General features: G+C 48.6%; 1 protein-coding gene across 3 annotated transcripts in view; it reads right to left on the bottom strand.

Moving 5' to 3' along the window:
* The window catches only part of CCDC12 (coiled-coil domain containing 12), a 58,925-nt gene that overhangs the window by 23,877 nt on the left and 7,782 nt on the right, over positions 1-27,266 (bottom strand). The window contains exon 1 of one of the 3 annotated variants that reach the window (XM_011939219.1): positions 3,241-3,411. The exons of the other annotated variants lie outside the window; for them this stretch is intronic. Within the exon in view, the coding sequence (XP_011794609.1) occupies positions 3,241-3,309 (69 nt within the window). The 5' untranslated portion in view covers positions 3,310-3,411. Of the gene's footprint in view, positions 1-3,240; positions 3,412-27,266 lie in introns of those variants that run through there. 3 annotated transcript variants of the gene reach the window in all.

Below are 27,266 nucleotides of genomic sequence, written 5' to 3'. Positions count from 1 at the left end.
ACTGGGTCTCCATACCCCCAGGACAATAGCCATTCATCTCAACCTCACATCTGCTCTGTCCAGAACACTCTTACGCCCCACATTTTGTCTCAAATCATGAAATACCTACCCTGATAACCCCCAAGAAAACACACCATCTGGCCAGTCCTAGAGGCCAGGTCAAAGGCCACCTCCTCAAAGCAGCCTTCTAAGATTCCCAGGCAAAGGAATCCTCTGGGCCTACCCAGTGCATATCAGGGTCTGACCGTGGGCCCAGGGCACAGACCTGTGGCCATTCCTGTTCACAGTTGGCTTTACTACCCCTTCCCTTTAAGAACCTCTCAGCACGGGGCATCTTCTAGCGCACCTCAAGGCCTAGCCCAGAGCCTGGGCTAAACAACCTTCAGAAACTCTACCAATTGAACTGCTACCCTCTTTACTAACTCCAGAAGAGTAAACCTCAGGAATGCTGATGGCTGGAGGGCAGGAGAGTCATGACCTGGGCTGGGGCCCTCTCCATAGCCTACTTGCCTATTAATGGACGTACTCCCACATTTCTCACCCCTGCCCACATCTCCATGCCTAGACCTTGCACCTATGCCCTCACCTCGTCCCAGAGCCTTCAGGAGGAAGAAGCCTTTGAGGAAGGATTTCAGGGGGTCTCAAATACAGCCCTGCTCAGGACAGAGTCTGACTGACCTGTTTCCTAATGTTTGAAATCCTTTTTATCAGGGACAAAACTTACAAATAAAATTAGAGTTGTGCAGGGTTGGTATTATTTCTTTCTTAAATGTTCAACAAGACTTCAATGAAGCAATCTTGGCCTGAGGTTTTCTTTGGGAAAAGATTTTAGTTATAGTACTGTACAGATTTTCTATTTCTTCTCCAGTCAGTGTTATTAATTTATGTCTTTCAAGATGTCTGTTTCACCTAAGTTACTGAATTTACTGGCACAAAGTGACTTATATTGTTCTCTTAACAGCCTTTCAATGTCTATAAGATCTGTAGTGATCTTCACTGATATTGCTAACTTGTGTCATTTTTCTTTATCAGACCAGCTAAAGGTTTATCAATTTTGGCACATGCCTCCATCTCATCTCCTCAGACTTGGTGTTTCAACAATGGGTTTGCTCCTCAGTCTCCTCTCTCTGGAAGGACCCCTCACTGGATGAGTACACCTGCCTCTGGATGGCACATGAAGCGTGGGGGCAGCATCAATCCACACTGCTGTCTGAATGTAGTACCACTGCTAGAAGCAGGTCAATCAACAACCAGGCCTACAGGAGGAGGGAGGAAGAAGAGAGGCTGCTCTGTGTCCTCCTGTTGTCCCTTCCCACCCACAGTAAGATGAAGATCTCTCTTTCCTTGCTCCCCCCAGTCTCCTTTGTGGGCTAGGTCTACCTTGGGCACAAAGATAAAATAAGAATCCTGTCCTCAAGAATCTCAAGTCTACTCAAAGGAGCAGACTTAGAAAATGTAACTGTGCCATGAGTAGCGAGGAAAGCTTTACTAAATATCTCGTACACTTAGGGAATTAGCAAGGGATAGGTGTTGCTAGGGAAGGAAGTAATCCTTAAACTCAATTCTAAATGCCCGCTGGGGGATTACGAGGCGGCTAAAGAAGACAGAGCATTCCTGGGAGTGGTAACTGCCTACAAAGACATGAGAGCGAAGCAACAGCACTGTCACAGCTTGCAGAGCAGATGCACAGAGCTGGCCCAGCCTCACCTGACGGTGTCAGGGGCAGGGCTCACAAGGCATTCCTCCAGCGCCATGGGCATGAGGGCTGACACCCTGAACGGGCACTGTGGTAGCCTACAAGATGTGTCATGGGAGGAAAGGGGAAGACCAGAAGTTAGGTGAGATCCTCCACTCCCAGCCTGGACCTGCCCCAGCCTGCTGCTGTTTGTGTGTCTGTGTTTGGGAGGGGGGTTAAGGTTAAAATGAGGGCTGGGAACTGTCACTGGGGGCAAGTGTGCCGAAGCAGGAGGACTTGAGCTCAGCGGATAAGGAATAAGCCTCTCCCTCTTCCTAAGACTTCCCAAGGACTCAAACTTTTAGGAGCTGCTGCCTAGAGCTCTCCCTTCCAGAAGGAAATAAGGGAAGCAGGAAAGGATTAAGAGAGAGACATTCAACTTCTCATATAAGGTCTTCCCACCCTTCTTGAGCTTCCTGAAGAAGCTAGAGACTCAACTCATGGGTACAGAAACACTTTCCAACCCCCAGGTGACATGCCTCATTAGCTCTGAGTACACCTGCTATGATGTCCATGGGAAACTGCCCTCTGTTCAACAGTTAAGAGAATAAGGCCTCAAAATCCCAGCCCCCTAAGAAGAGGCCAAACTGGCCCCACTTTGAGCCTTTCCAGTTCTGATTTGGGCCCGGGGAAAAAATCAAAAGAGATGGGCACATAGTGCCTGAAGGTGACAGGAAGAGACAAACAATGTTGGGGCAAACTTGGCAGGCTCCCCAGTGTCACCTTATGCCCATCCTCAGGTCCAGTGCAGCCTAGGTGTGGCCGCGGTGGGAGCTGTGTTCCAAGGGCACTTAGCAGGTAGGGCAGTCACCCGGAGTCTGACTCACCCTGAAGATGGAGTGATAAGAAGTCGGCTGAACACCACCATGCCTGGGACCAGAAACTGCACAGATCTCTACTGCCCAGAGACTGGGAGGGAGCAAGGGGGATAGACTCTGCTTCTCCTGGGCAGGCTGAGATCTCGTCAGGTTGCAAAGCTCCTCACTCTGGGTCCCCTGCACTCAATGTGCTGTTAGGATAACTTGATCCAAGCATCCACTCTATCTGCAGACCAGACCAAGAGTTCCTAGAGGGCAGACGTTTGTTGTTACCAGTTTGTACCCACAGGCCTGACACCAACTACAGCAGGTACAGCACAGTGGTGCACAGGAGCGGAGAAATCCCGGCTCCATTTCATCTTGTCTGTGTGACCGTGGGCAAGTTATACGACCTGTCTGGCCTCAGTTTCCTCATCTACAAAAATGAGGATAATCATACTGACATCATATCACCATTACAAGAAGGAAATGATGGAGAAAAGCCTGCAGATTAGGGAGACGAAGCAGTCGAGCCTGAAGAGCAGGGAGAATCAGGCCAGGGCAGGAAGGAAAGGGCTGCAGAAAAGCCAGCGGGGCACAGGCCCAGAACGGTGTGCCTCTGCAGAGGTCATGGTAAGCTTCCACGCCCATCATCCTTATCAGATGTTCTCAGCAATCCTGTGAGCAGACAGGGCAGTGTTGTAATACCTGCTTCACCAAGACATTAGAAGATGATGTCAGATGATCTGTGCAGTGAAGACAGATCTGATTCCCCATTCAGTGCTTCACCAAGAGTCAGCAGGAGCAGGTGGGGACTACCATCCAAGAGGCTGGGATTAGCTAAGAGTCACTGCTCTCCTGTGGGTTCACGTGTTCCCTAAAGGCTTCTGAGCAGAGCAAGAACAAAGCGCTGATCGGGAGGCTGGGAGAACAGCAAGGAGGCTAGAGATAAGGATTGGAGATAAGGACGGGAACTAGGTCAGTAGCCATGGACTAGAACAAGGAGGTGCCTCAATGCTGTGGGGAGACAGGGAGGAGCAGAAACAACTGAGGTTCTGCTGCTGACTCACTGGGGGAAGGAAGGCGCCTTTGACAAAAAGGTGGTGGTGCTTAGGGGACAAAGAGAAAGGGTGCGGCAGCCTTCAGGCATTCTAACGGTGAGGCTTGATACCCAGGGCCTGACGAAGGCTGGCGCCAAGGGATAGCGCCTGTCAATGTGCCCTCAGCGGTGGAAATGAGGGCACTCATTTGGAATGCTCCACTCAGAAGACAGGCACGCCGGGCCCCACCATCCATATGGCACCTCAAGGCCCAGGCCACGGCATGCAGAGCCAGCACAGCTCCTCGCCAGGCCCGTCGCGGGGCCCTGCCCAGATATCCTATGTGTGTGTGTATCAGGAGTGTGGGGAGCCAGCCCAAGTAAACTCTGATCCTGTTCTTGGTGCATGTGCTCAAGGGAGGCACTAGAGAGCTCCTCCAGCAGACTTGATTAGTTGACAAATACTGACTGGCTCCCCCGTGCCAGATACTCCACGCTGGGTACTGAGGAGAAAGAGTAACGAGCAGGCACCTAGTGCCCACGGAACAGGGCAGGGATTCTTATCCTCGGTGAACAGATTCCAGAGGTCAATGACCAGACAGAAACACAGGCGGGTGTGAGAAGGTGAATCTTAGTGGATGAGAAATCTGGAGCTCTTCAGATTCTCAAGGGGATGGCGACCCACACAGGAAAAGGGAAGGTGTCAAAAGCCAGGGAAGGCAGGGAGTTTTTTTTTCTTTTTTTTGGTGGCATAAGAAGTGTCTATGGAGGCTTTCCAAAGGAAGTGTCACCTTAAAGGATGAGTGGGAGTGGGGACAGAGGGACGGAGGGGGAAAGAGAGCAGAGGGAACAACTAGAACCATTAGTGTGCAAAGGGCCCCTCCCACTGCCCTGAGACTTCACCCACGCTGGCCCCAGCAGGAAATAACCTCTTGGAAGGTCACACAGAGGGCAAGGCAAAGACCAGTCCCTTCCCATTCCTTCATATGCAGCCAGACTGGAAGAGTTCCTCTGGGAAGTCTGGCCTGGCTCCAAGCTCCCTCCAGGGTCCTTCCTGTAGGAGGCGCTGTGGTAGGCAGGAAGCCCCGCCTGCAGCCCTGGACTGGGCAGGCGGTGGGAACATCAGGACACACTGCTTACCAGTGGTGGGACCTCCCTGAGGCTCTGTCTCCTCCCCTATCAAAGTGGGGCTGGTGCTACTTTAGCAGGGGCATGTGAGGATTACACAAGACAACTTGGGTCCACCATGTGGTACAGGGCCCCACATGACCCTGCACCATGAAAAACTGCCTGCTGGCTGGGCGCGGTGGCTCACGCCTGTAATCCCAGCACTTTGGGAGGCCAAGGCAGGTAGATCACAAGGTCAGGAGTTCGAGACCAGCCTGGCCAATACGGTGAAAACCTGTCTTTACTAAAAATTAAAAAATCAGCCGGGCATGGTGGCGGGCATCTGTAGTCCCAGCTACTCAGGAGGCTGAGCAGGAGAATCGCTTGAACTCGGAGGTGGAGGTCGCAGTGAGCCGAGATTGCATCACTGCACTCCACCCTGGGCGACAGAGTGAGACTCCATCTCAAAAAAAAAAAAAAAGAAAAGAAAAACTGCCTGCTGACATCTTGCAGTGTTCCAAGTCCTGCTGTCCATCAGTGATGGGCCTAATTCGAATCTTGGTTCTTGCTGCATCCCTCTTAGGGAACCAGGTGTTCCCTCTGTTCTCACTCACCCCTTGCCCTGACACGAAAACCAAGAAAGCACTTAACAAGAACTCAGGACCCAGGACCCAGGGCCCAGATCCACGCTGGGAAACAGAAGGCCTATTACTATTAGACCAACCAGAAGAGAAACTGATCTACATTCGCATTTTTTTGAGACAGGGTCTTGCTCTGTTGTCCAGCTGTCCAGGCTGGAATGCAGTAGTACAATCATAGCTTACCGCAGCCTGAAATTCCTGGGCTCAAGTAACCCTTCTACCTCAGCCTCCTGCATAGGAGTAGCTAGGACTACAGGGGCGTGCCACCATGCACTGCCTTTTTTTTTTTTGGCAGGGGGCGGTACAGACAGGGTCTAACTATATTGCCAAGGTTGGTTTTGAGCTCCTGGGCTTAAGTAATCCTCCTGCCTTGGCCTCCCAAAGTGCTGGATTATAGGCATGACCCACATGTCCAGCCCATTTTTTAAATGTAACAACATTCATGTGAATGGAGCACATTATCCTTTTCTGAAAGAGCTACTTTTTTTGGCCAAGTCTCTGTAGATACTAAACTTTTAATTTTTAAAAGTGAAGCTCAAATGGAAATAACCTGTGTCCATAAATGGATGAATGAGTAAAGAAAATTCAGTATATACACACAATGAAATACTATTCAGGCTTTAAAAAAAAAAAAAAGAGGAAATCCCGTCATTTGCAACAACATGGATGAATCTGGGGAACATTATGCTAAGCGAAATAAGCCAGGCTCAGAAAGACAAATACTGCATGATCTCACTTATATGTAGAATCTAAAACAGTAGAATTGGCCAGCCACTGGGAGTACACACCTGTAATCCCAGTACTTTGGAAGGCTGAGGCGGGTGGATTGCTTGTGCCCGGGAGTTCCAGACCAGCCTGGGCAACATGGCAAAATTCCGTCTCTACAAAAAATATAAAAAATTAGCTGGGTGTGATGGCACACACCTGTAGTCTCAGCTACCCAGGAAGCTGAGGTGGGAGGACCGACCAGCCCAGGAGGTCAAGGCTGCAGTGAGCTGTAATTGAACTACTGCACTCCAGCCTTGGCAACAGAGTGAGACCCGTATCTCAAAAAAATTAAAAATTAAAGTAAGAAAATAAAAAGTAGAATTCACCAAAATAGAGACTAGAAGGGTGGTTACAGAGGCTGCAGTTGTGGGGGAGGTGGAGAAAGGGAAGATGCTGGTCAAAGGATACAAAATTCCAGTTAGACAGGAGAAGTGTGTTTACCGAAGCTACTGCACAGCATGGTGATCGGTTAATAATAATGGATATTTCAAAACTGCTGAGCCTAGATTTGAAAGTCTCACCACAAAAAATGTGAAATCAGCTTGATTTAATCTTTCTACAATGTATACATACACTGAAACATCACATTGTATACCATAAACATACAGCTATTATTTATCAATTAACAATTTTAAAAAAATCTTTTTAGGGCTGGGCACGGTGGCTCAAGCCTGTAATCCCAGCACTTTGGGAGGCCGAGGCAGGCAGATCGCAAGGTCAGGAGATCGAGACCATCCTGGCTAACATGGTGAAACCCCGTCTCTACTGAAAACACAAAAAATTAGCTGGGTGTGGTGGCGGGCGCCTGTAGTCCTAGCTACTTGGGAAGCTGAGGAAGGAGAATGACGTGAACCTGGGAGGCGGAGCTTGCAGTAAGCCGAGATCGCGCCACTGCACTCCAGCCTGGGCCACAGAGCCAGACTCTGTCTCAAAAAAAAAAAAAAAAAGTATTTTTAATGAGGATCAAATTAAGAATGACCTATCTGCTATCTGATTCCCTTAGGGGTGTCAAGAGGCCCCCACCTACTAGAACAAGAACAGGCACCACCCATCTGTGAAGTTTCCCCACAGAATCCTTAATTCGGACCCCACCACAAAACTCGATGTGGGCCAAAGGTCACGACCACTTCTAGCAGACAGGTGTTCTTCCCATGCCTTCTAATGATAACCATCCCAGACATATGATTTTACCTTTATTTCCCTGCATGAGATTTTGTTTGACATCTGTCTTCCTTCCTAGACTAGAAGCTCTCAGAGGCCTGTCCATCACTGCTCGCAGCACCTGGCACTAACAGCAGCTGGACCAATACTAAAGGAACCACCCAGGGAGGCAGGAGGCACATGCTAACTTCCCATGTTACAGGAACTTCTGTTGTCTGAGCCTTCCAACAGCACCCACATATTAGGTTATCACTAGCCTTGTTGCACAGATGCAAGAACTGAGGCTGGTCCAGGTCTGTGCACGTCATACCTAATACTCTTTCCACTGGGTAGAGCTCAAGTTTTGGGAAATAAAACAGAAGCCCAGCTCCCTGCTGCCACATTCTCAGTTCTTTCTACCACATATGCTGCTTGTTTATCCCTTGGTTGTCTCTTCTATCCTCCTTTCCAACAACTATCTGCACCTCTGCTTCTCTCCTGCAAAATGAGGACAAAAATCCCAACCCTGCCCACCTCTTGGAAGTGTGGTTTTAACTAGGTTCCATAAAATTGGAAGATTTTCTATTAGAAGGTGAGCTCTGGGCAGTGCCAAACCCAAATGTCGCTCTTCTCTGTTCTGTATGTCTTACAACAACACTGTCATTTCTTTGGTAATAACAGTATGCCAGGCAACTGATTATTCCATTAATTAAACAGTAGTATTGATATTATTGAAAATAATCAATAGTTAATCACTATAAAAATCTAATAAGGTCAGCACTCATTTCTCCTTCCACAGATGAGAAAAATGGAAGCCTAGGGCAATTAAGTAATCCATCCAGAGTCACACAGCTAGAGGTTGCCAGGACCCGAACAACAGGACAGGCTTCAGGCATAGGCTAATTCCCTCTAGAACCCCTGCCCTCTGTTCTTGTCCCACTCCTGTCCTAACCTTTCACATGCAAATGGTTTCAAGGGTGTCTAGGGCTCCTCTACATCACATGACAGAGTTGACAGTTCTTCATGGTGTCATTTCAGAGAGATACAGTCAAACCCATCGAGAGCCCCAGATATGGTCATTTCTTGGCCAAGAACTCCAGTCCCAAAAGGCATCACAAGGAAATAAAAGAGCAATGCATGTAGAGGTGTTTAGAGCTGTGTTTCTCACAAGAGGGAGAAGTGGAACTATGCAGTGAGCCCAACACCTGTAGGGCACAGTTATGCAGGCCAGCATTCACGTGATGGGCCAGGGGAGGCATTAAAATAGCGAGGGTAGCACTATGCAACAGAAATGCACAGGAACGCCAGGGGGAAGAGTCCTATACTACACACTCATGATCGCAACCATGGCAATACCATACATACAAATGGCCAAAGACTTCCTGGACTCGCACTCAACTGTGGGTAGTATTTTTTCCATCTTCCTTAATTCTGCTGTCAAAATGACTTAATAATAAAAGTAACCAGAGGAACCTAGCTGGCTGTGGCTCACTATCTTGACTCATATCCTAAACAGATTCTCTTGACTCTCACCTGGCTAAATGGGATAGCAGGAAACCATGGCTGGCATTCAGGCCTGACACAGCCTTGTCAATGCCTAATGACTTTTCTCAAGCTTGGAAAAAAGAGAAAGTCCAGCTTTGCTGGTGCAGAAGAGGGCAGATTGAGCCTGTACACACCAGCGTCCCTCTGCAGCCTGGGACTCTAACCACAGTAACAAATGCAGCAGCCAACTGCAGACTAAGCCCCCTTAAATCAGGACAGACATCTCCATTATGTCTGTGGCGGGGGGGACTAAAATGTCAGTTAAGAAACTAACTGATGGTGAGCAATGAAGTCACCTCCCCATTCTCTCACCCTACCCCACCATTTCCCTTTTCTTGAAGGGGAAAAAAGTCTCCTCCACCACAAAGCAGAATTCACAACCACTAGGACTTCCTCACCATTCTAAGCTCACAAGGCGAGCAGCAGTGAGCAAATCACAAAGGCAAATGATAAGGTCAATGCAGACTGGAAGACCTCTCCCCCGGTGGGAGACAGCGTTGCGTGGCACCCAGAAACCCCTTCCCCATTGCCTCATAGTGGACAGCCAGAGGAGTCAGGCAGAGGTGGTCCCCCTGGTCAGTTCCAGGGACTGGAACAACCACTCAGACTCTCTGGTCCTGAGGACATGTGGCTGCTACCTGACCATCTCCAGATCTGTCAGGCTTGCAGAACAAAAGGTGACCTTTCTGCGCAAACTCTGGCTGGTAGATAGGATCCTTAGGCTGAGCCCAGGAGAGAAGAAGAGCAAGCCCAACCACTACGTGTTCACTTTCGCTGGATCCAACAGACAGCAAGCAAAGGCCTGAAAACCTCAGTGGGTGGCCCCTGTAAATGATACCCTTTCACCTTCCACACACACTTTAGTCCCATGGGCCTGTTCACGTCAATTCTGGGGCCCCTAAAACAGTTTCCCTGATAGCTGTCAACGGCCTTCACTCAAACCTGGCACTAGATGCACCAACCTCAATAGCATCTATGTGACCTCTCACGTGGGTAGATTTGTTCTTAAAATGGGGTGGGTCAAGGGAATACGAGCTACCATTTATTAAAAGAATACGTATTTCCACTGGGTGCGGTGACTCACACCTGTAATCCCAGCACTTTGGGAGGCTGAGGAGGGCAGATCACAAGGTTAGGAGATCAAGACCAGCCTGGCCAACATGGTGAATCCCTGTCTCTATTAAAAATACAAAAATTAGCTGGGTGTGGTGGCAGGCACCTGTAGTCCCAGCTACTCAGGAGGCTGAGGCAGGACAATTGCTTGAAACCGGAAGGCGGAGGTTGCAGTGAGCCGAGATTGCGCCACTGCACTCCAGCCTGGGCAAAAGAGCGAAACTCCACCTCAAAAAAAAAACCAAAAAGGTTATTTCCCAACCAACCGATAGCCAACACCACAGCTGGGACATCAGGGTTCCTGGTAACCACGTCACACCATTGGCTTATTTAAAGCCTGTGACCAACTAAAATGCCCAGTTCTTTTCCAACGTTGGTAGCTGTCAAAGCACCCCTAGTCCATGCCTAAACTACAGATCGAAGAAACCTAACTGACTTCACAATCACCCAGTGAAGTTCTTCTTCCTGTTATCATTGCCACAGCCTGCACATTTTTTAAATAAACTCCTGGACTTGTCCTCATGGGCAAGTCTGTTTTCCCCTGAGGAAAATCTCAGCCCATCCAACTCCCAAATCCACGTGCCTGCCTAGCTGCTTCTTCATTTGAATGTTTACAGAGTCTCTGAGTCTTGTCATGGGGCAGACAAAAAGGTGACTAAAGCGAGATAGCTGCCCTCAGGGAGGTCAAGGGCAGGGAAGGGGGAAGCAGACAACGAACAGATAACCACCCTACAGTGCACCCAAAGCCTGAGTGCCACTAGGAATGAGAGAAGGTGGGACCTGAGAACACCTGGAGGGCCAGGTGGACAGGCTGTCCAGGGAGAGAAGAGGGAAGATGCAGATTGAGCGGGCAGAGAGGGGAATGTTAGGGTCACTAGAAGGAGCAAGTGTGTCCAGGCAGAGAGTGGTGATATCCAAGGGCACTGGGGAAATGGGATGGGCCTGCCTCATGGGCTAGACTTTATCTCACAAGCACTGAGAAGCTGGACGACAGGTAGAGAGGTGGCAACAATATGATTAGAGTATTATTTATAAAGAGCATTTAGCAAAGGCCAGAAAGCAAAGGGGCCCCCCAAAAAACAAGCTGGATGTGAGTTAGGAGAGCCACCTTCTCACCCCAAGGACAGCAGAAAAGCAGCTGCCTCTGAGTCTGCCGGGAGGGACAGTCCCTTCCAACTGCATGCTGCCATGTGGTGCTTGCTCATCTACTTACACTTCATTCTTGTGCACACCAGGGCCTCTGGCCCTCACAACCACCCCAGAATCAGGTATTATCACTGCATACAAATGACCAGGTTCAGAACGACTAAGAAACTTAACCAACGGTTCACGGCTAATAAAAGATAGGCCCACATTTAAACAGGGGGCTTTCTGACTGCATCAGGCTTTCAAAATTCTCTCAAATAAACAGCCCCAAGGCTTAGGTATGCTTTCTGCCTAACAGCCAGAGAAATGTGATCTCATCTATTCTTACACCAAATGAGAAAAATAAGAAAACCACCAAACTGGTAGGGCTGCAGAGGCCTCAGATATGAGCTGATAGAGGATAAACTAGCAGCAGCCCAGGAAATGGTTATAAATACACCTACCAAATCAGAATCTTCCACGGTAAGACCTGGGAATCTGAATGTTCAAAGAGCCCACCCACTCCTGGGTCACATCTCTAATACATGGCCCAGTTGAGGAACCTCTGAGTGAGACCACATGCTGCCTCCTCTTCAAGAGGTTGACCTAGAAGAGAAAGCAGCCTGCATGAGGCCACACTCAGCTGCCTGAGGGCTACCGTGGTCACCAAGGTGGGCTCTGGACATAGGGCAGGCAGGATGGGAAGAAACGCAGAGAAATCATTTATAAGGGGCTAGGCTCAGTGTCTCATGCCTGTAATCCCAACACTTTGGGAGGCTGAGGCAGGAAGATTCCTTGAGCCCAGGAGTTCAAGACTAGCCTGGGAAACACGGTGAAACCCTGTCTCTACCACAAAAAAAGACGAAGTCGGGAGTGGCAGTGTGCACCTGTAGTCTCAGTTACTTGGGGGGCTGAGGTAGGGGAATCATCTGAGCCCAGGAGGTCGAGGCTGCAGTGAGCCAAGATTGCACCACTGTACTCCATCCTGGGTGACAGAGTGAGTTTGTGTCACCACCGCACCCACCCCCCCAAAATAAAAATCATTCATACAATGTAAATATCCGGAGGGCCACAGGAGATCCAGGTGAAGTGTGCAGCAAGAGAAAGACAGAAGCCAGGGCCAGACCTCACGTCTGGACCTCAGGTAGACTGGTGTATCCAATGTACCATGTTCCCAGTTATTGTATGGGCTCCCCAGAGCCCAAGCTCTTCCCTTCACTTATGAAAGCTCCACCTTGAGTCTTGGGGGAGGGAGAGCCTGCCCCTCACTACAGAAGCCAAAAGTGCCCCACTCACTTTCCCAGCCTGCCTTGCAGCAGGAAGTTAACTCTGGCCCTGTTGATCCAAAATGCCCATAAGAGACTCCAAATGAGTTGTGACCTGCAGAGAGGTAGGGGTGGGGTGGCACAGACTTCTCTCTAGGGGAGCTGCAATAAGATTTGATTCAAGATTGATTCCAGAGCACGGGGCAACAGGGCTAACTGTAGTATCGAGTAATCGAAGGCAGTAGTAGTTTCCTCATCAAGCCATTTTCTGTTTCTCTTGTGAAATGTTGGGCTTCTTTCAGGCTATGTACCTCTAAGGCTGGCTTTCTTTTTTTTTTGAGACGGAGTCTCGTTCTGTCGCCCAGGCTGGAGTGCAGTGGCGCGATCTTCGCTCACTGCAAGCTCTGCCTCCCAGGTTCACGCCATTCTCCTGCCTCAGCCTCCGGAGTAGCTGGGACTACAGGTCTTTCTTTTTATTTTTTTTTTCTTTTACTCCTGGTAAGCTGTGAGTAGCTCGATTTTCAAAATAACAAGCATTTTGTTTTCTTCTAAAACCAGCCAGAATGGATTTCTGTTGTTCGTAAATAAGTGCCTTGGCTACACATGGCCATTTATAGCAGTAACCTAACAACGAAGTGTGTGGCAGGCCAGGTCTCACTAACGCAGGCCTCCATTACGTTTTAGTACTGACTGAGTAGCTAGGTTAAATATTAAAAGCTCGCCGGGGCGGTGGTTCACGCCTCTAATCCCGGCATTTTGGGAGGCCCAGGCGGGTGGATCACCTGAAGTCAGGAGTTTGAGACCAGCCTGGCCAACATGGTGAAACCCTGTCTCTACTAAAAATACAAAAAATTAGCCAAGCATGGTGGTGGGCACCTGTAATCCCAGCTTCTCAGGAGGCTGAAGCAGGAGAATCACTTGAACCCAGGAGGCGGAGGTTGCAGTGAGCTGAGATCATGCCACTGCACTCCAGCCTGGCCAACAGAGTGAGACTCCATCTCAAAAAGAAAATACATATATATACACACACACACACACACATACACATATATATATATATATATGTATATGTGTGTGTGTAAAGCTGATAGAACCACTGCCCTTACAAAAAGGCTAGAATGTAACAAAAGCCCACCAAGAGTCTGGCCTAGGCCTTTCCTGGGCCTTGAAGCATGACAAGATAATGAAGGAATTCTTAACAGGACCTGTTATAGGATTAAATAAGTTGTATTGGAGGTCTGAAGAAACTCCCCAGGCCTCCACAAACAAGTTTATTGGGAGACTGAAAGGAACTCCCCAAACCTCCATGATTTAGCAGAAGACAAGATAAGGGTAATCACCCCAGCACCTGGACCCATTTATATTAAGTAAACTTACTGAGGGTCCAGAGGAAGGTCTTCAGCACTTTACAGGGCTCAAAGTTGTGTTACATTCCACTGTTCATCCAATCCCCAACGAGAACCTGAGGTAAAGGCAGGGCAAAAGTTGTGATGCCCACTCTGCAAATGGAGGAGCTGGGACTCGGGATGTTAAGTGTTCTGTGAGCTTGATCCCAGCATCCTCCCCAACTCTCCTGACCACCGCAAAGGCCAGTCACTGATGTAAGCCAAGGCCCTTACCTGAGCTAGGGGCCATCTCTCCATTTCCTCCAAACCAACACACAGCTGAGCATGAAATATACCAGACCCCAGCATCAGGCACCCCAGTATGAAATGCAAAATTCCTTATAAGTCAATTTACAGGCAAGTCAGAGGTTTACACAGCAACAAAATGTGCTGCTGAAGCTCCTAGGAGACTGGAAGCTATTTTAACCTCTGATCAGCTGCTTCTCGGAGTGTCACAATCTGAGAAGTAAAGGTAAGACAGCTGTCCCCTCTGTGGTGTGATCTACAAGTGATAAAAATCCTAATTAAAACCAAATTTAAACAAGTCAGAACTGGCACCTTTTTCTGTGGGGGAAATACTGCTTCACAAGGTCTTATCCTCACCTACACACACTTCCTTTGGCTGCAAAGCATTTTTAAAAATCCACATGCTCAGCATATGGAAAGGTTGAGAGAGCAGAACCACATGAGGAGTTGATACCCAGCTCTGAGAACTGTGTACTGTGGTACCCTGGGCCAGTTTAGATTCTCAGAGCTGCAGTTTCTTCAATGGCTAAATAGCATGACGTGAGGGTACGCATGTGATGTGACAGCCCTACACTGCGGCTGGCACAGAGTACATCCTCAGTCAGTAGGCACCAACCACAGTGATGATGACAGTGGAGTGTGAGACTCTCACCTGTGTCTTCAGGGTGAGACCCTCTCATCCACTGACAAAGGAGTCACACAACAGATCCCCACATTCATGCCTTGTTCCTTCCCTCAGTTCACCCAGAGCGGCCATCAGTTTCACCCAGAGGAAGACCCAGCCCTTGCCCTCGAGCTACCACAGCTGAGAAGGACAGACCTTATATGTGTGCAGAGAATATGAGTCCAAGTCAGAAAAAACTAGCCAGTGTACGGGGAGAGGGAGGTGGCAAGGAAGAAGGGCCTTCCACAGATCGTCTTCCCAAATTCAGACCACTTCCATGCCTGCCTGCTCTGCTCCTGCCCCTCCTCTGCCTAAAATCCCTCCAACTCTTTCACACCTGGAAACAGCTATCACTCTCCATGCCATCCACTCAATCCCTCAAGTGTTTTCTCAGCACCTCTACCAGCTCAGGCTCTGTCTTGTGTGTTATGCAGCCTGGGACGAAGCCCAAATGGGGACACTATGTATAAGCCAACCAATGAGATAAAGCAGGGTATGTATATCGACGCTGGGTTCAGCTCTCTCCTCCATGCCACATGCATGCAGTGCTGTCCCTCACTCCCTGTCCAAGTCCTCCCTCCAAGACACTGACAGCGCTCCCTTGCCCCTCCTCTGTGGATGGCAGTGTAGAGTATTATAACTCGGGGTACACAGGTCAACCTCCCCACGGGGCCCCAGCCTGACCGTGCTTGAAGCAAAGGCCAGCCTCACTGACCTCATTTCCCACCCAGGCTCTGTGCACAGAGAGGCCTCAACAATAACAGTTATAACAGCCAAGTGTGGAAACTGACTCCTCACCCAAGACACAGCCCAGCATTCACTCTCACTTCCTACATAGATGGAAGCTGCCTGAGTCATGGACTCCTGGGCCCAGGACAGAAAAGTCCTGCTTTAACCAGATGATGGCAAACACAGGTGCTTTTTCTTCAGGATTCAAATTATCCTGCAAGAAATCTAGTGGTGCCCTGCCCTGAAAACAACGGGAGGGGGGATGTCCTTGAAAGGACAAATGTTTTCTGCTCCAGCCACTCACATTTTCTCTAGACAGAGCAGCTCTTCAGAGCCCCGAATCAAAACAGTCCAGGAGTGTGGATGTTACTGCCACAGGGCACCGTTGCCGAAGCAACTGTTTTTCCCCTTGGAATTCTTTCAAGGGTATAAGCTGTTGCTTCCCTCCAAAACAAAACCAGGGGGAAGCCAGGGTCCCAGAATTTAAGGGAAAGTTCCGAAGGAAGCAGGAGGGCCAGGCATGACTGAGTCTTATCTAGCTCGCCATGGGGTCCCCCAGATCTCTGAACACTTGGCTTAGAAACAGCAAGTCCCTCTCAGCTGCTGAAGGTGTATATGTAGGGGAAGGCAAAGTGGGGGTATGGAGGTATGAAGGTTAGTGCTGCTTATGCGTGTTTTGAGGTGTGTGTGAAATATGTATTGGTGTAAAGGGGTTGGGGTTTGCAGGTGTGGGTTGGGGGCATGTGGAGGGGTGTTGTGGGGGGTTGAAGGTGTGCAGGGAACGGGAGGGTGTGGGGAGAAGGGAGGTACTATTGTCGGGGGAAGTGTGTGGGGCAGGGCCTGGGGTGTGTGGTAGTGTTGTGAGGTTAAGGGAGTATAAGGAGGTGGGATGCACTGTAGGCAGGTGGCTGGGGTGGAGAGTACACGCTGTATGTGCATGTATATATGCACTGGAGGTAGGTTGGAGGTATGTGAGATGGGTTACGGAAAATATTCCAAGATGATACCTGAGACATCTTCTCCAGAAACAAGAACATGAATTGCATTTCATTTCTATATTACAATTCTTAGTACTACAGAATCACATGCTGGTCCCAATGTCTGCAGGGTCAATGGAAGAGCCAAAAGCCATTTAAAACATACAGCCCAAGTTTGAAACAACTGCCCTGAAGCAACTATCTGAGGTAATACATACTTCTAGTCAGAACACCCCGGGGCCAGCAGGTCCAGAGTATGGACAGAGTCTGGTTGGCAGGTCAGGAGGCCAGCACTGGAGAGTCTGGCTCGGCAGGTCCTTGTCTTCCCTGGGAGTCCCTGTTGAGTCTTTTCTCTAGTGCACAAAGCCTACGGGGCTCAGAGTCACAGGACGCAGCATACCCACTACAGTGCCATGGGGCACCTAGGAAATGTTTTGTTAAAATAAGTTTAAGAGTTGTTTCTGCCTACAAGGAGCTGCCCGTCTACTGAAGGGGTGGCATAAACTGGGACTTAGAAGCATGAAAAAATAAATATATTTTAGCAGCTACTACTACTACTACTATTACTAACACTACTACTAAGAAGCATGAAAAAAATATATTTTAGCAGCTACTACTACTACTACTACTACTATTACATCTACAATGACAATTATCAAGATGTTACAGAAGGTTAACAACATTATCATGAACAGTGCATGCCAATTAAGTCACAGAAAACTCTTCTTTCTAAAACACAAATGTCAAATATCAAATAGTGCCAAGTCACTGATATCCATATGAGGAGAAAGAATCTTGGTCCCTACGCACACCATACAAAAGTAAATTCCAGACGGGTTAGAGGTCTAAAGGTTAAAGTAAAACAAGCAAACTTCTAGATTATAACAAAAGAATATCATCTAGACCTATACATAGGCAACTATTTCCTTAAACAGGCCACAAAAGGTATTAGGGATAAAAAAGTGATAAACTACATTAAAATTAAGAACTTCTGTTCACCAAAGAATTCAATTTTGGGCCAGGTGAGGTGGTTCACGTCTGTAATCTCAGCACTTTGGGAGGCTGAGGCTGGTGGATCACCTGAGGTCAGGAGTTCAAGACCAGCCTGGCCAACATGGTAAAACCCCGTCTCTACTAAAAATACAAAAATTAGCCAGGTGTGGTGATGTGCACTTGTAATCCCAGCTATTTGGGAGGATGAGGCACAAGAATTGCTTGAACCCAGGAGGTGGAGGTTGCAGTGAGCCAAGATTGTGCCATTGCACTCCAGCCTGGGCAACTAGAGTGAAGCACCACCTCAACAGTAAAAAAAAAAAAAAAATTCAATTTTAAAAGCCTGAAAAGTTGAAGCCAAGGCAGGCAGCAGACACAGTCACATCACATACACAGAACAAAGCGCACATAAGAAACTCCTAGAAATCAACAGGAAAAAGACACAGTCACATCACATACACAGAACAAAGCGCACATAAGAAACTCCTAGAAATCAACAGGAAAAACAGGCAACTGAATAAAAAGAAGAAAAGGCAAAAGACACGAACAGGCACTTTGCATAAACATATGAAAAGATAATGCAACTTCATTAGGTAGGAAATACAAATTTAAACCACAAAAGGATACCACTATACCTCCACCAGCATGGCGAACATGAAACAAAACTAACCATACCAAGTATGAGAGAGGAACCGCCATACAATGCTGGTCAGAGTGCAAAATGGTAGAGCCACTTTGCAAAAGTATTTGACACTATCTGTCCTATATACACCCTATGGCCTAGCACTTCCACTCCTAGGCACAGATCCTACAGATGTGTACATATGTTCACCAAGACATGTACAAGACTGGGAAGAGCAGCACAATCCATAATAGTTCCAGCCTGAAAATCCACAGGAGAATGGATAAAATCTGATCTATTCAAACAATGGAATACTATACAGAAATAAGAATGCACTAATTCCACATCCAACAACTGACAAACATATGATGAATGAAAGAGGCCAGAGGCAGAAAACTACGTACTGTTTAATTCCATTTATATAAGATTCAAAAGGAAGGAAGGCAACTTCTTATGTTAGTAAGTCCAGAGTGGTTTCCCTTGGAGAGTGAACATCTGGGAGGTGATTCTGGGATGTTATCATGTTTCTTGATCTGATGACTGACATAGGCATGTTCACCTTAGGAAAATTACGAGCTGATTTGTGTACTTTTCTCTCTGTAAAGTTTGTATGCTTACTTAAAAGGATTTTTTTATGCCGCTATGAAGTCATTAAAAAGAAAAACTTAAGCCCACTTAGAAACCAAAAATAAAATCATTGAAATCTTGAGAGAACTCAGTCAAGAGGACTATAGGGAAAAAGTCCTCCAAAGAGAAGACGAAGGACTCTCAAGCACACCCAGAAGACAGCTACTTGGACACTGAAAGGGAAGCACACCCCTTTCACGCCCTCCTGGCTCCAGGAGACAGAATAAAAAAACTGAGGGATTCACCATCAAGGCCAGGCAAATTCTTTTGTTGCAAAAGCTAACAGAAAAATTAAAAACCAGCTTGAATTTCAAGATTCTTTGCTTTCCAATTCCCTGCCCCCTATCAGTGAGACCTGGGGAACATGACTGACACCTTGTAACACCGCAGAAGTCAACCAAACGGGAGACTGTGGTGGAACAACTGTGTCACTGGCATAGCAAGAGGAACCTTGTTTTGTGGCCGTCTAGTGCCTCTTCTGCTACGTAGAGGGTGCTTTGGCCACCACAGGTGAGCTAAACCGCGACGGATCCCGAATAGCCACCTGCCTGCCTCGAAGGAAACTGTGCCCCCCCGAGGGAAATCCAGAGAGAGGCTCACCCTTCGCTCAGGCCAGGTGTTTCTCCCCAGCGTATCAGACCAAGCTGAATGGAGGTTCCATTCTCTTCCCTGTAGCTCACTGCAGAGCCCCTCCTTGCACAGCTCCAAGGGGTGAGGGCAGCACCAATTCCATCCCAGAGGAAGAGCACCCCCAAATTTGGCCAGGAGGCGGTGGGCTCCAGAGGACAAGGGATCAGCCCTGTGTGACTGTGTATGGTCCCTTGCCTCTCCACATCTGTGCTGTCTCAGGTGCAAGTTAAAGGGGCCCTCAACCAGGGGTAAAATAAGAGTATAAGAGAAAGAATAAATCCACACATCACACTTCCCACCTCTCAGCTCCCTTCTGCACACACCATCTCACTTAACCCTTATCCTGGGAGGGAGGAGTTACTGTGGCCATCTTCCAGCTGAAGAAGGATGTGAAGAGACTTACCTATCTACACATCTCAAGGTGAGCAGGGTGGCAGAGCCAGGTGGACAAAACAACCTGTCCAGAGAGCAGGGAATCAGGAGAGAAATGGCCAGCCTGACTCAGAAGCAGGGGTCATATTGCAGGAGCTGCAGTGCAGCCCTCAGGGCCTATGTGCAGGGACAGAAAGGAAAGGGGAGGGGGGAGTGTACATTTAGGGCAACTTGAATCTATGCTCCCAGGTTGAAAAAAAAAAAAAAGAAAGGGGGCCGGGCACAGTGGCTCACGACTGTAATCCCAACATTTTGGGAGGCCAAAGCTGGGAGACAACTTGAGGTCAGGAGTTTGCGACCAGCCTGGACAACATGGCGAAACCCCATCTCTACTAAAAATACAAAAATTAGCCAGGCATGGTGGCGCACATCTATAATCCCAGCTACTCAGGTGGCTGAGGCAGGAATGGCGTGAGCACAGGGCAGGGCAGAGGCTGCAGTGAGCTGAGATTGTGCCACTGCACCCCAGCATGGGCGACAGAGTGAGACTCTTTCAAAAAAAACGAAAGGAATGGAGAAAGGAAAGGAAAAAGGAAAGGAAAAAGGAAAGAGAAAGGAAAGGAAAGGGGCTAGAGTGGCAATATGAAGACCTGAGCACTGAGCAAATGCCAGGTGAGTTCAGACAGCAAGGCTATAAGGGCACTGCCTCAGCCTGGCGCTACCCTCCTGAGAGGGGGGATGGGTGTCCCGGCTGGGGTCCAGTGACGACTTCAAGCAGTGGAAAAGAGGCTTAATTTACAGGAAGGCTGTGGCCAGCATGCTGCACCTCAACCCAGCTGGCCTGGACTCCACTGGCACCACACACTTCCCTGAAACAGCTGGACCAAGTTCGCCTATCACCTTGTCTTGGCAAAATCCATCCCCAGTCTTGACCTGGCTTCTCTCAGCCCCACTGTCCTCATCCCACCCCACCCCACCAAGTTTCCTTGGATTCTTCCAACTCCTGCTAAATACCTGCAGGGCGAGCCTCAGGGCACAGACTGATCTCCCAGTTCTCTGTCTCTGCCGTCTACACTCTGTCACCAGAGGGCCTCGTCTAGCCCCAGGGCTTGATATCCTGTATCTGTTTCTAGTCCAGATGACTGCTTATGTCTCTCTTCACTTACCTGTCTAATAGTCATCTCTGGCTTAATGTGGCCAAAGCTAGACTCTTGCTTTCCCCTTCAAAGCCCCTCTGTCCTGTACTTCACCATCTCAGGAACCCTGTGTATGTGCACTGCCTCATACCTGGGCTCCTGCAGCTGCCTCCTACCTCCACACACAGTCAGCCAAGGGCAGAACAGGGCATGTCAGCTTTGCTCAGGCCTCCAATGGTTCCCCATCACCCTTAGACTGAGGTCCAGCCTTGGTGGTCTGCAAGGCCCCCCTCTAACTAGCCCGGTCTCCCAGGCCCTCTCCACCCTCATCCCCTTTCCATACCTCCCACTGTTCACTCTGCTCCTACTCCTCAAACATGCCAAGCTAGTCTTGCTCAGCTTGGAATGCTCTTCCCTAGATCTTGGCATCTCACCCCTCCACCCATCTCAGAACTCCCAGGTGGTACTCTTCCCAGCCTGGGCAGCTGCACAGCCTCTCCCCCAACACACACACCACATTCCCAAGTTCCTGGGACACATAAACAGGGACATCATGTTCCTTGTTTCTAAGTATCCCCACTCCTTCCACAGAAGCCCCTTGAGGCAAGGAGGAAGTCTCGTTCATAGCTGTATCCCCAGGGTCTGTCATACAGCTGGTACTCAATAAATACTTATTAGTGGCTAGCTGCAGAGTTCCTGCAATGAGCATGGGCAGCTAAGGTTCCAGGGGGAAAAAAAGTATTTTTCCAATGACAGAATCTCAGGGACTGATCAGAGATGTCCAGAAAAAATGCATCAGAATCACCTGGGGAACTTTAAGAACGCATGAATTTATAGGCTATATACCAAGACCACAATAGGTCTGAGGTAGGGCCAGATCTCTCAAGACAACCCGACGAACAGGTGGGTCTGAGAAACTGATAAATCCAACACCATCACATGAACATATTGAGGGCCTCAGAAGGAAATGCTGGCTCACCACAGATGTGTGTTGGGAACCCCAAATCTCCCACCCAGAAGATTCTCCCTCTCACTGCCTCCACAACCTTGGAGTCTGAGAGCTTGGGCAGAAAAGATGGGTCCTTAGGAAGAACGGGCACTGACACTCCACCTCGGCCGTGGCTCTGCAAATCCATTTTCTTCTTAATCTAACACTTTGCACTAACACTCCATCTTCAAAAAATTAGGGCTAGGATGAGTAAAGCCAGGGTGCAGAAGGACCTCTTTGCTTCCACCGGAAAGGGGGCCTGTTCCACCCACTGCCACCCAGTGGAGAAGGCTGGAAGACCACCCGGATGTCCCCACTTACAAGAAGGTAAGGAAGAAAGGACAGGCATCCACGTTTATAAAAGGCCTGTGTACAAGATCTTGAGCTAGACACTTCATAGACAGCATCTTTCTCTGTTCTCCTAGCTACCGATGAGTTCAGAAGCTGTATCTTGATTTTATAGACAAGACAGAGGCTCAGATTTTTCAAGGCTTGCTCTGAGTCCCATAGATGTGATTAATGGAGGAGAGGTTTAAATCAGATGTCTCCAAAGTCCATTCTCTCCACTCCACCACTCGGCCTCCACCTGACAGCCTGGTTACAGTTTATATGTGTGATGGGTGGAGGCTCCTTCCCCAGGAGTACTTATTCCCAAGCACCTGGGGGTGAGAGGTGTAGAGGGATAGAAGGCTAGAGCCTAAGGGACAATCTAGGGTCAGCAACAACTCAAAGCATGACTGTGGGACGTTCCTTCAGTCCAGGGTTTCCTGGTCTATCAGACAGGGATGAACCAACACGTCCTGCTTCAAAGTTCTGCTTCAGGGATGAAACATAATTCTGCCACAATTGCCACGCAAATGTTATGACTGCCAACCTGCCAAAGGCTGTCAAGCAGGAGGCAGTGATCACCTTGGCTGACTTTGCAACCAGGTTGCTGGGCCTGGGGATGTGGCCACGTAGGATGGGGATAGAGGCAACTTCTTGAGACATGATCAGGACGTGGACAAGTCTGACTCCTCACCCAGCACACTAGGCTCTCACCCACTGCCTCTGTTCCTCCAGCAAGACTCGCTAGCCCCTCCCTCTGGTTCCCTCTTTTACCCCCTCCCACCTGGCCAGGGACCCTCCCAGTACCCCCAAGTCAGAGAGTACCAGTGCATGCCCTCTACCTTGGCATTGTTCCCACTCTGCACTGTGCATTTTTTTCTTTCTGTTTGCTTTTTTTTTTTGAGTCGGAGTCTCACTCTGTCGCCCAGGCTGGAGTGCAATGGCACAATCTCTGGCTCAATACAACCTCCGCTTCCCGGGTTCAAGCAATTCTTCTGCGTCGGCCTCCCGAGTAGCTGGGATTACAGGTGCCTGCCACCATGCCCGGCTAATTTTTGTGTGTGTTTTTAGTAGAGACAGGGTTTCACCACATTGGCCAGGCTGGTCTCAAACTCCTGACCTCGTGATCCGCCCACCTTGGCCTCCCAAAGTGCTGGGATTACAGGCTTGAGCCACCGCGCCCGGCTCCTTTCTGTTTGTTTTTTAGTCCTCCCACCTCAGCCTCCCAAATAGCTGGGACTGCAGGCGTGGGCCACCATGCCCGGGTAATTTTGTTTATTTTTATTTGTAGAGATGGGGTCTTGTTATGTTGCCCATGCTGGTCTTGAACTCCTGAGCTCAAGTGATCTGCCCACCCTGGCCTCCCAAAGTGCTGGGATTACAGGTGTGAGACACCACACCTGGCCTGCACTCCCATTTCTTGAGTGTGTAAATCACAACTATACCACTCTGAATCACCAGCACTTAACTCCACAGGGTACATACACAGATGGCCCCAAATCAGCATCTGATGGAAATACCAGCCATGAAGATGGCCAACTTCCAAGCCCTCTGCCCAGCTTTGGGCTCCCAAGGCTGATCTGAGAGTCATCTGGGTTTCCACCTGCCCCTTAGCTCTCAACAACTGGAGCTCAGGTACAGACACAGTTTCTTGTAAGTCAGGCTGAAGGGAGCAAGTCCTTCAGAGATGCACCATCCAATAAGGCAATCACAAGTCAAGTGTGGCTGTTTAAATGTGAACTGACTAAAATTAAATGTCACAGTAGCCACATTTTTTTTTTTTTGAGACACGATCTCACACTGTCGCCCAGGCTGGAGTGCAGTGACATGATCTCAGCTCACTGCAACCTCTGCCCCTGCCAGGCTGAAGTGATTCTCCCCTCTCAGTCTCCCAAGCAGCTGGAACTACAGGTGCATGACACCATTCCAGGTTAATTTTTTGTATTTTCTGTGGAGATGGGGATTTGTCATATTGCCCAGGCTGGTCTCAAACTCCTGGGTCATATTGCCCAGGCTGGTGTTGAACTCCTGGACTCAAGTGATCCTCCTGCCTCCACCTCCCAAAATGCTGGGATTATAGCAAGCTTGTACAACCCACAGCCCAAGTCCCAGGACTGCTTCAAATGCAGCCCAACACAAATTTGTAAACTTTCTTAAAACATCAGGCAGTATTTTTTGTGATTTTTTTTTTAAGTTCATCAGTTATTGTTAGTGTTAGTGTATTTTATGTGTGGCCCAAGATCATTCTTCTTCTTCCAGTGTGGCCCAGGGAAGATAAAAGATTGGACACCCCTGGATAATAGGCATGAGCTACTATGCCTGGCCAGTAGCCACATTTCAAGGGCTTGAAAGTCACAGGTGGCCCATGGCTACAGTACTAAACAGTGCACATTAGAGAACACTATCACTGCACAAAATTCTACTAAGCAACACTGCTGCTCTAATCTCTGGAGCCAGGTGACAACCAGGAATTGCTGGTTGCCTGGAACCTGCAACCTGACAGCCAGATCTCAGCCCCAAGGGCTGGTCAGCCAGACAGCCAGTTTCCCTGTCTCAGGGCAGCAAGAGACAGCCCAATTCAGGGCAAATGCTCAGGAAAGCTGACAGCCAAGGGGCAAATGTTTATGCCAAGTTAATCACCTTTAGAGAGCCTCCATTTGGCTGCTGAGAAAGAGGTCAAAAGAGGACAGAGTGGCCTCACACTGCCCTACCCGACAGCACTGTAAAGAGATGCCAGAGTTTCATCCACACAGCCTTGAACTGTTCACCTACTCACCTAGCCTGGAACTTCTGGATGAGCATCAGGAAACGAGGTTCAAATACAATACAGAAAAGTGTGCCCAGGCTGGCTACCATCCCTGCTGGAAACCCTGGCTCTTACAAAACTTGGCTACTAGAGTACCCCAGTCCAGCACTTTCAGACTATAACCCTGCCCCAATCACTGCCAAGTGCTTGCTGTCAAACTCCCTGGAGCATCTCCATTCTTACCTCTATGCACCCGCATGTTCCCACCTCTAAAATGCTGCCTGGGAACACTCTCCTTTCCAGCTACCTCAATGACCTTCTCCCACTTCCCACCCTCCATGGCTCAGCTCAAGTTCCATGCTGCCTTCCCAGGAAGCTTCCCCAGGCTCTGCCTGGCCTTCCCCGAAAACGAACCCAGCAGTACTGTCTTTCCACCTGTCAACGGGAACTGGCTGACCTACAAGATGCTGCTTCAGGCAGTGCTGTGTCCTCTACAGAATCCCCTTCCCACAGCGGGTCTTGCATGGGCTGGAATCCAAGAGACATCACTTCCCCTCATCGGCCTTGGACATCCCAGTTTTTCTCAGCCTCTTGCCTTGCTCCCCTCACTAATAAGTGGCATCAGGTGGGCTGACCAGGAAGACTTTGTAAAACTACAGCAACCTGACTACAACAGAGCTTTGCACAGAATAACATATGGAAACATTGCAACCCCTAATCTTGTCTCTCTCCATCTGCCACAATCTCAGGACCCTGATTTGTCATAATATCAGTAAATTATGAGTTTATAGTCTGGTGAGAGTTAGGAAGAAAGATAAAACTGTGAGGAAAACCAACTCCATGCCTGAAATTCCTAAGGCCTCCAGCAAAACCATGTACACAGTAAAAACTCAACAAAAGACCTGCCACTGAGTGCTAGGAAACCAGCAAGATGCCATCCTCATGGGGCAGACAGGTGCCTGCCAAGTGCAGGCAGAGGAGGTGCTCAATCCTGGAGTCTGCTGTCACATCAGAAACCTGAACTAAAAATGTGAAGCCACTTCCTCTCTGAGGGAGGAGACTCGAGGGGTTCTATGTGGCCACAGCAGGCAGTCATACTTCCTCCCCTGACTCCTCACTTAAAAGGTCCCACAGAAAGGGCCATAGGCTGGAAAATCATCCAAAAGTTTAGACCCTTACCTGTCCTGTCCCCAGGCATTCACCTTAATAAAAAAATCACTCAAAGAACTGTAGGGATTAAATATGACACTAAAAATACATGCAACAAAATAAAAAACAGATAAATTCAACTTCATCAAATTTTAAAGTCTTTGTGCAGCAAATGAGACTATCCACCAGGTGTGGCGGTTCACACCTGTAATCTCAACACTTTGGGAGGCCAAAGCAGGAGGACTGCTTGAGGCCAGGAGTTTGAGACCAGCTTGGGAAATACAGTGAGACCCCCATCTCTACAAAAAATTAATTTTTAAAAAAATGACACTACCAAGAGAATGAAAAGAAAATCCAGAGAATGGGGAAAAAATATCACTAATCTCATCTCTAATAACGATTTAATATCCAGAATATATGAACAATTCAATGACAACTCAATAACGAGAAAAAGAGCCCAATTAAAAATATGGGCGGCTGTAATCCAAGAGACATCACTTCCCCTCACGGTGGCTCACGCCTGTAATCTCAGCACTTTGGGAGGCCGAGGCAGGCAGATCACGAGGTCAAGAGGTCAAGACCATCCTGGCTAACACAGTGAAACCCCGTCTCCACTAAAAACACAAAATATCAGCCAGGCGCAGTGGTGGACGCCTATAGTCCCAGCTACTCGGGAGGCTGAGGCAGGAGAATGGCTTGAACCTGGGAGGCAGGGCTGGCAGTGAGCCGAGACCGCACCACTGCAGTCCAGCCTGGGCGACAGAGTGAGATTCCATCTCAAAAAAAAAAAAAAAATGGGCAAAGGGAACCTGGATACTTCTTCAAAGAAAATATATATACAAATGGCAAACAAGCATATGAAAGGATGTTCAACATCACTCACCATTGGGGAAATGCAAATCAAAACCACAATGGGATATCAACATCTCACACCCATTAGGATGGCTGTAATTAAAAAAGCAAAAAAAGAAGATGGCTGGGCCTGGTGGCTCACACTTGTAATCCTAGCATTTTTGGAGGCCAAGGCAGGAGGATCACTTGAACCCAGGAGTTCAAGACAGGCCTGGGCAACACAGTGAGACTCTTGACTCCTTTAAAAAAAAAAAAAAGAAAATTAAAGAGAAGGAAATAATAACTGTTGGGGAGGATGTGGAGAAACTGGAAGCCTTGCACGCTGCTCTGCTGCTGGAATGTAAATGGTGCAGCCACCACTGAAAACACTATGGCGTTTACTCAAAAAGCTAAACAGAGAATTATCATATGATCTGGCTGTTTTCCCTACACGTAGTTACATTCCTCTCCCTGCTATATAAACCCCCAATTTTAGTTCGTCGAAAAGACAGATTTGAGACTGATCTCCCTTCTCCTCACCTGACATCACCCGAATTAAAAAAAAAAAA

The sequence above is a fragment of the Colobus angolensis genome, unplaced genomic scaffold (assembly GCF_000951035.1).
Source record: "Colobus angolensis palliatus isolate OR3802 unplaced genomic scaffold, Cang.pa_1.0 Scaffold18, whole genome shotgun sequence".
NCBI classification, from domain to species: domain Eukaryota; kingdom Metazoa; phylum Chordata; class Mammalia; order Primates; family Cercopithecidae; genus Colobus; species Colobus angolensis.
Note: the sequence above shows the minus strand (reverse complement) of the source record. Positions and strands in the feature narration are given on the sequence as shown.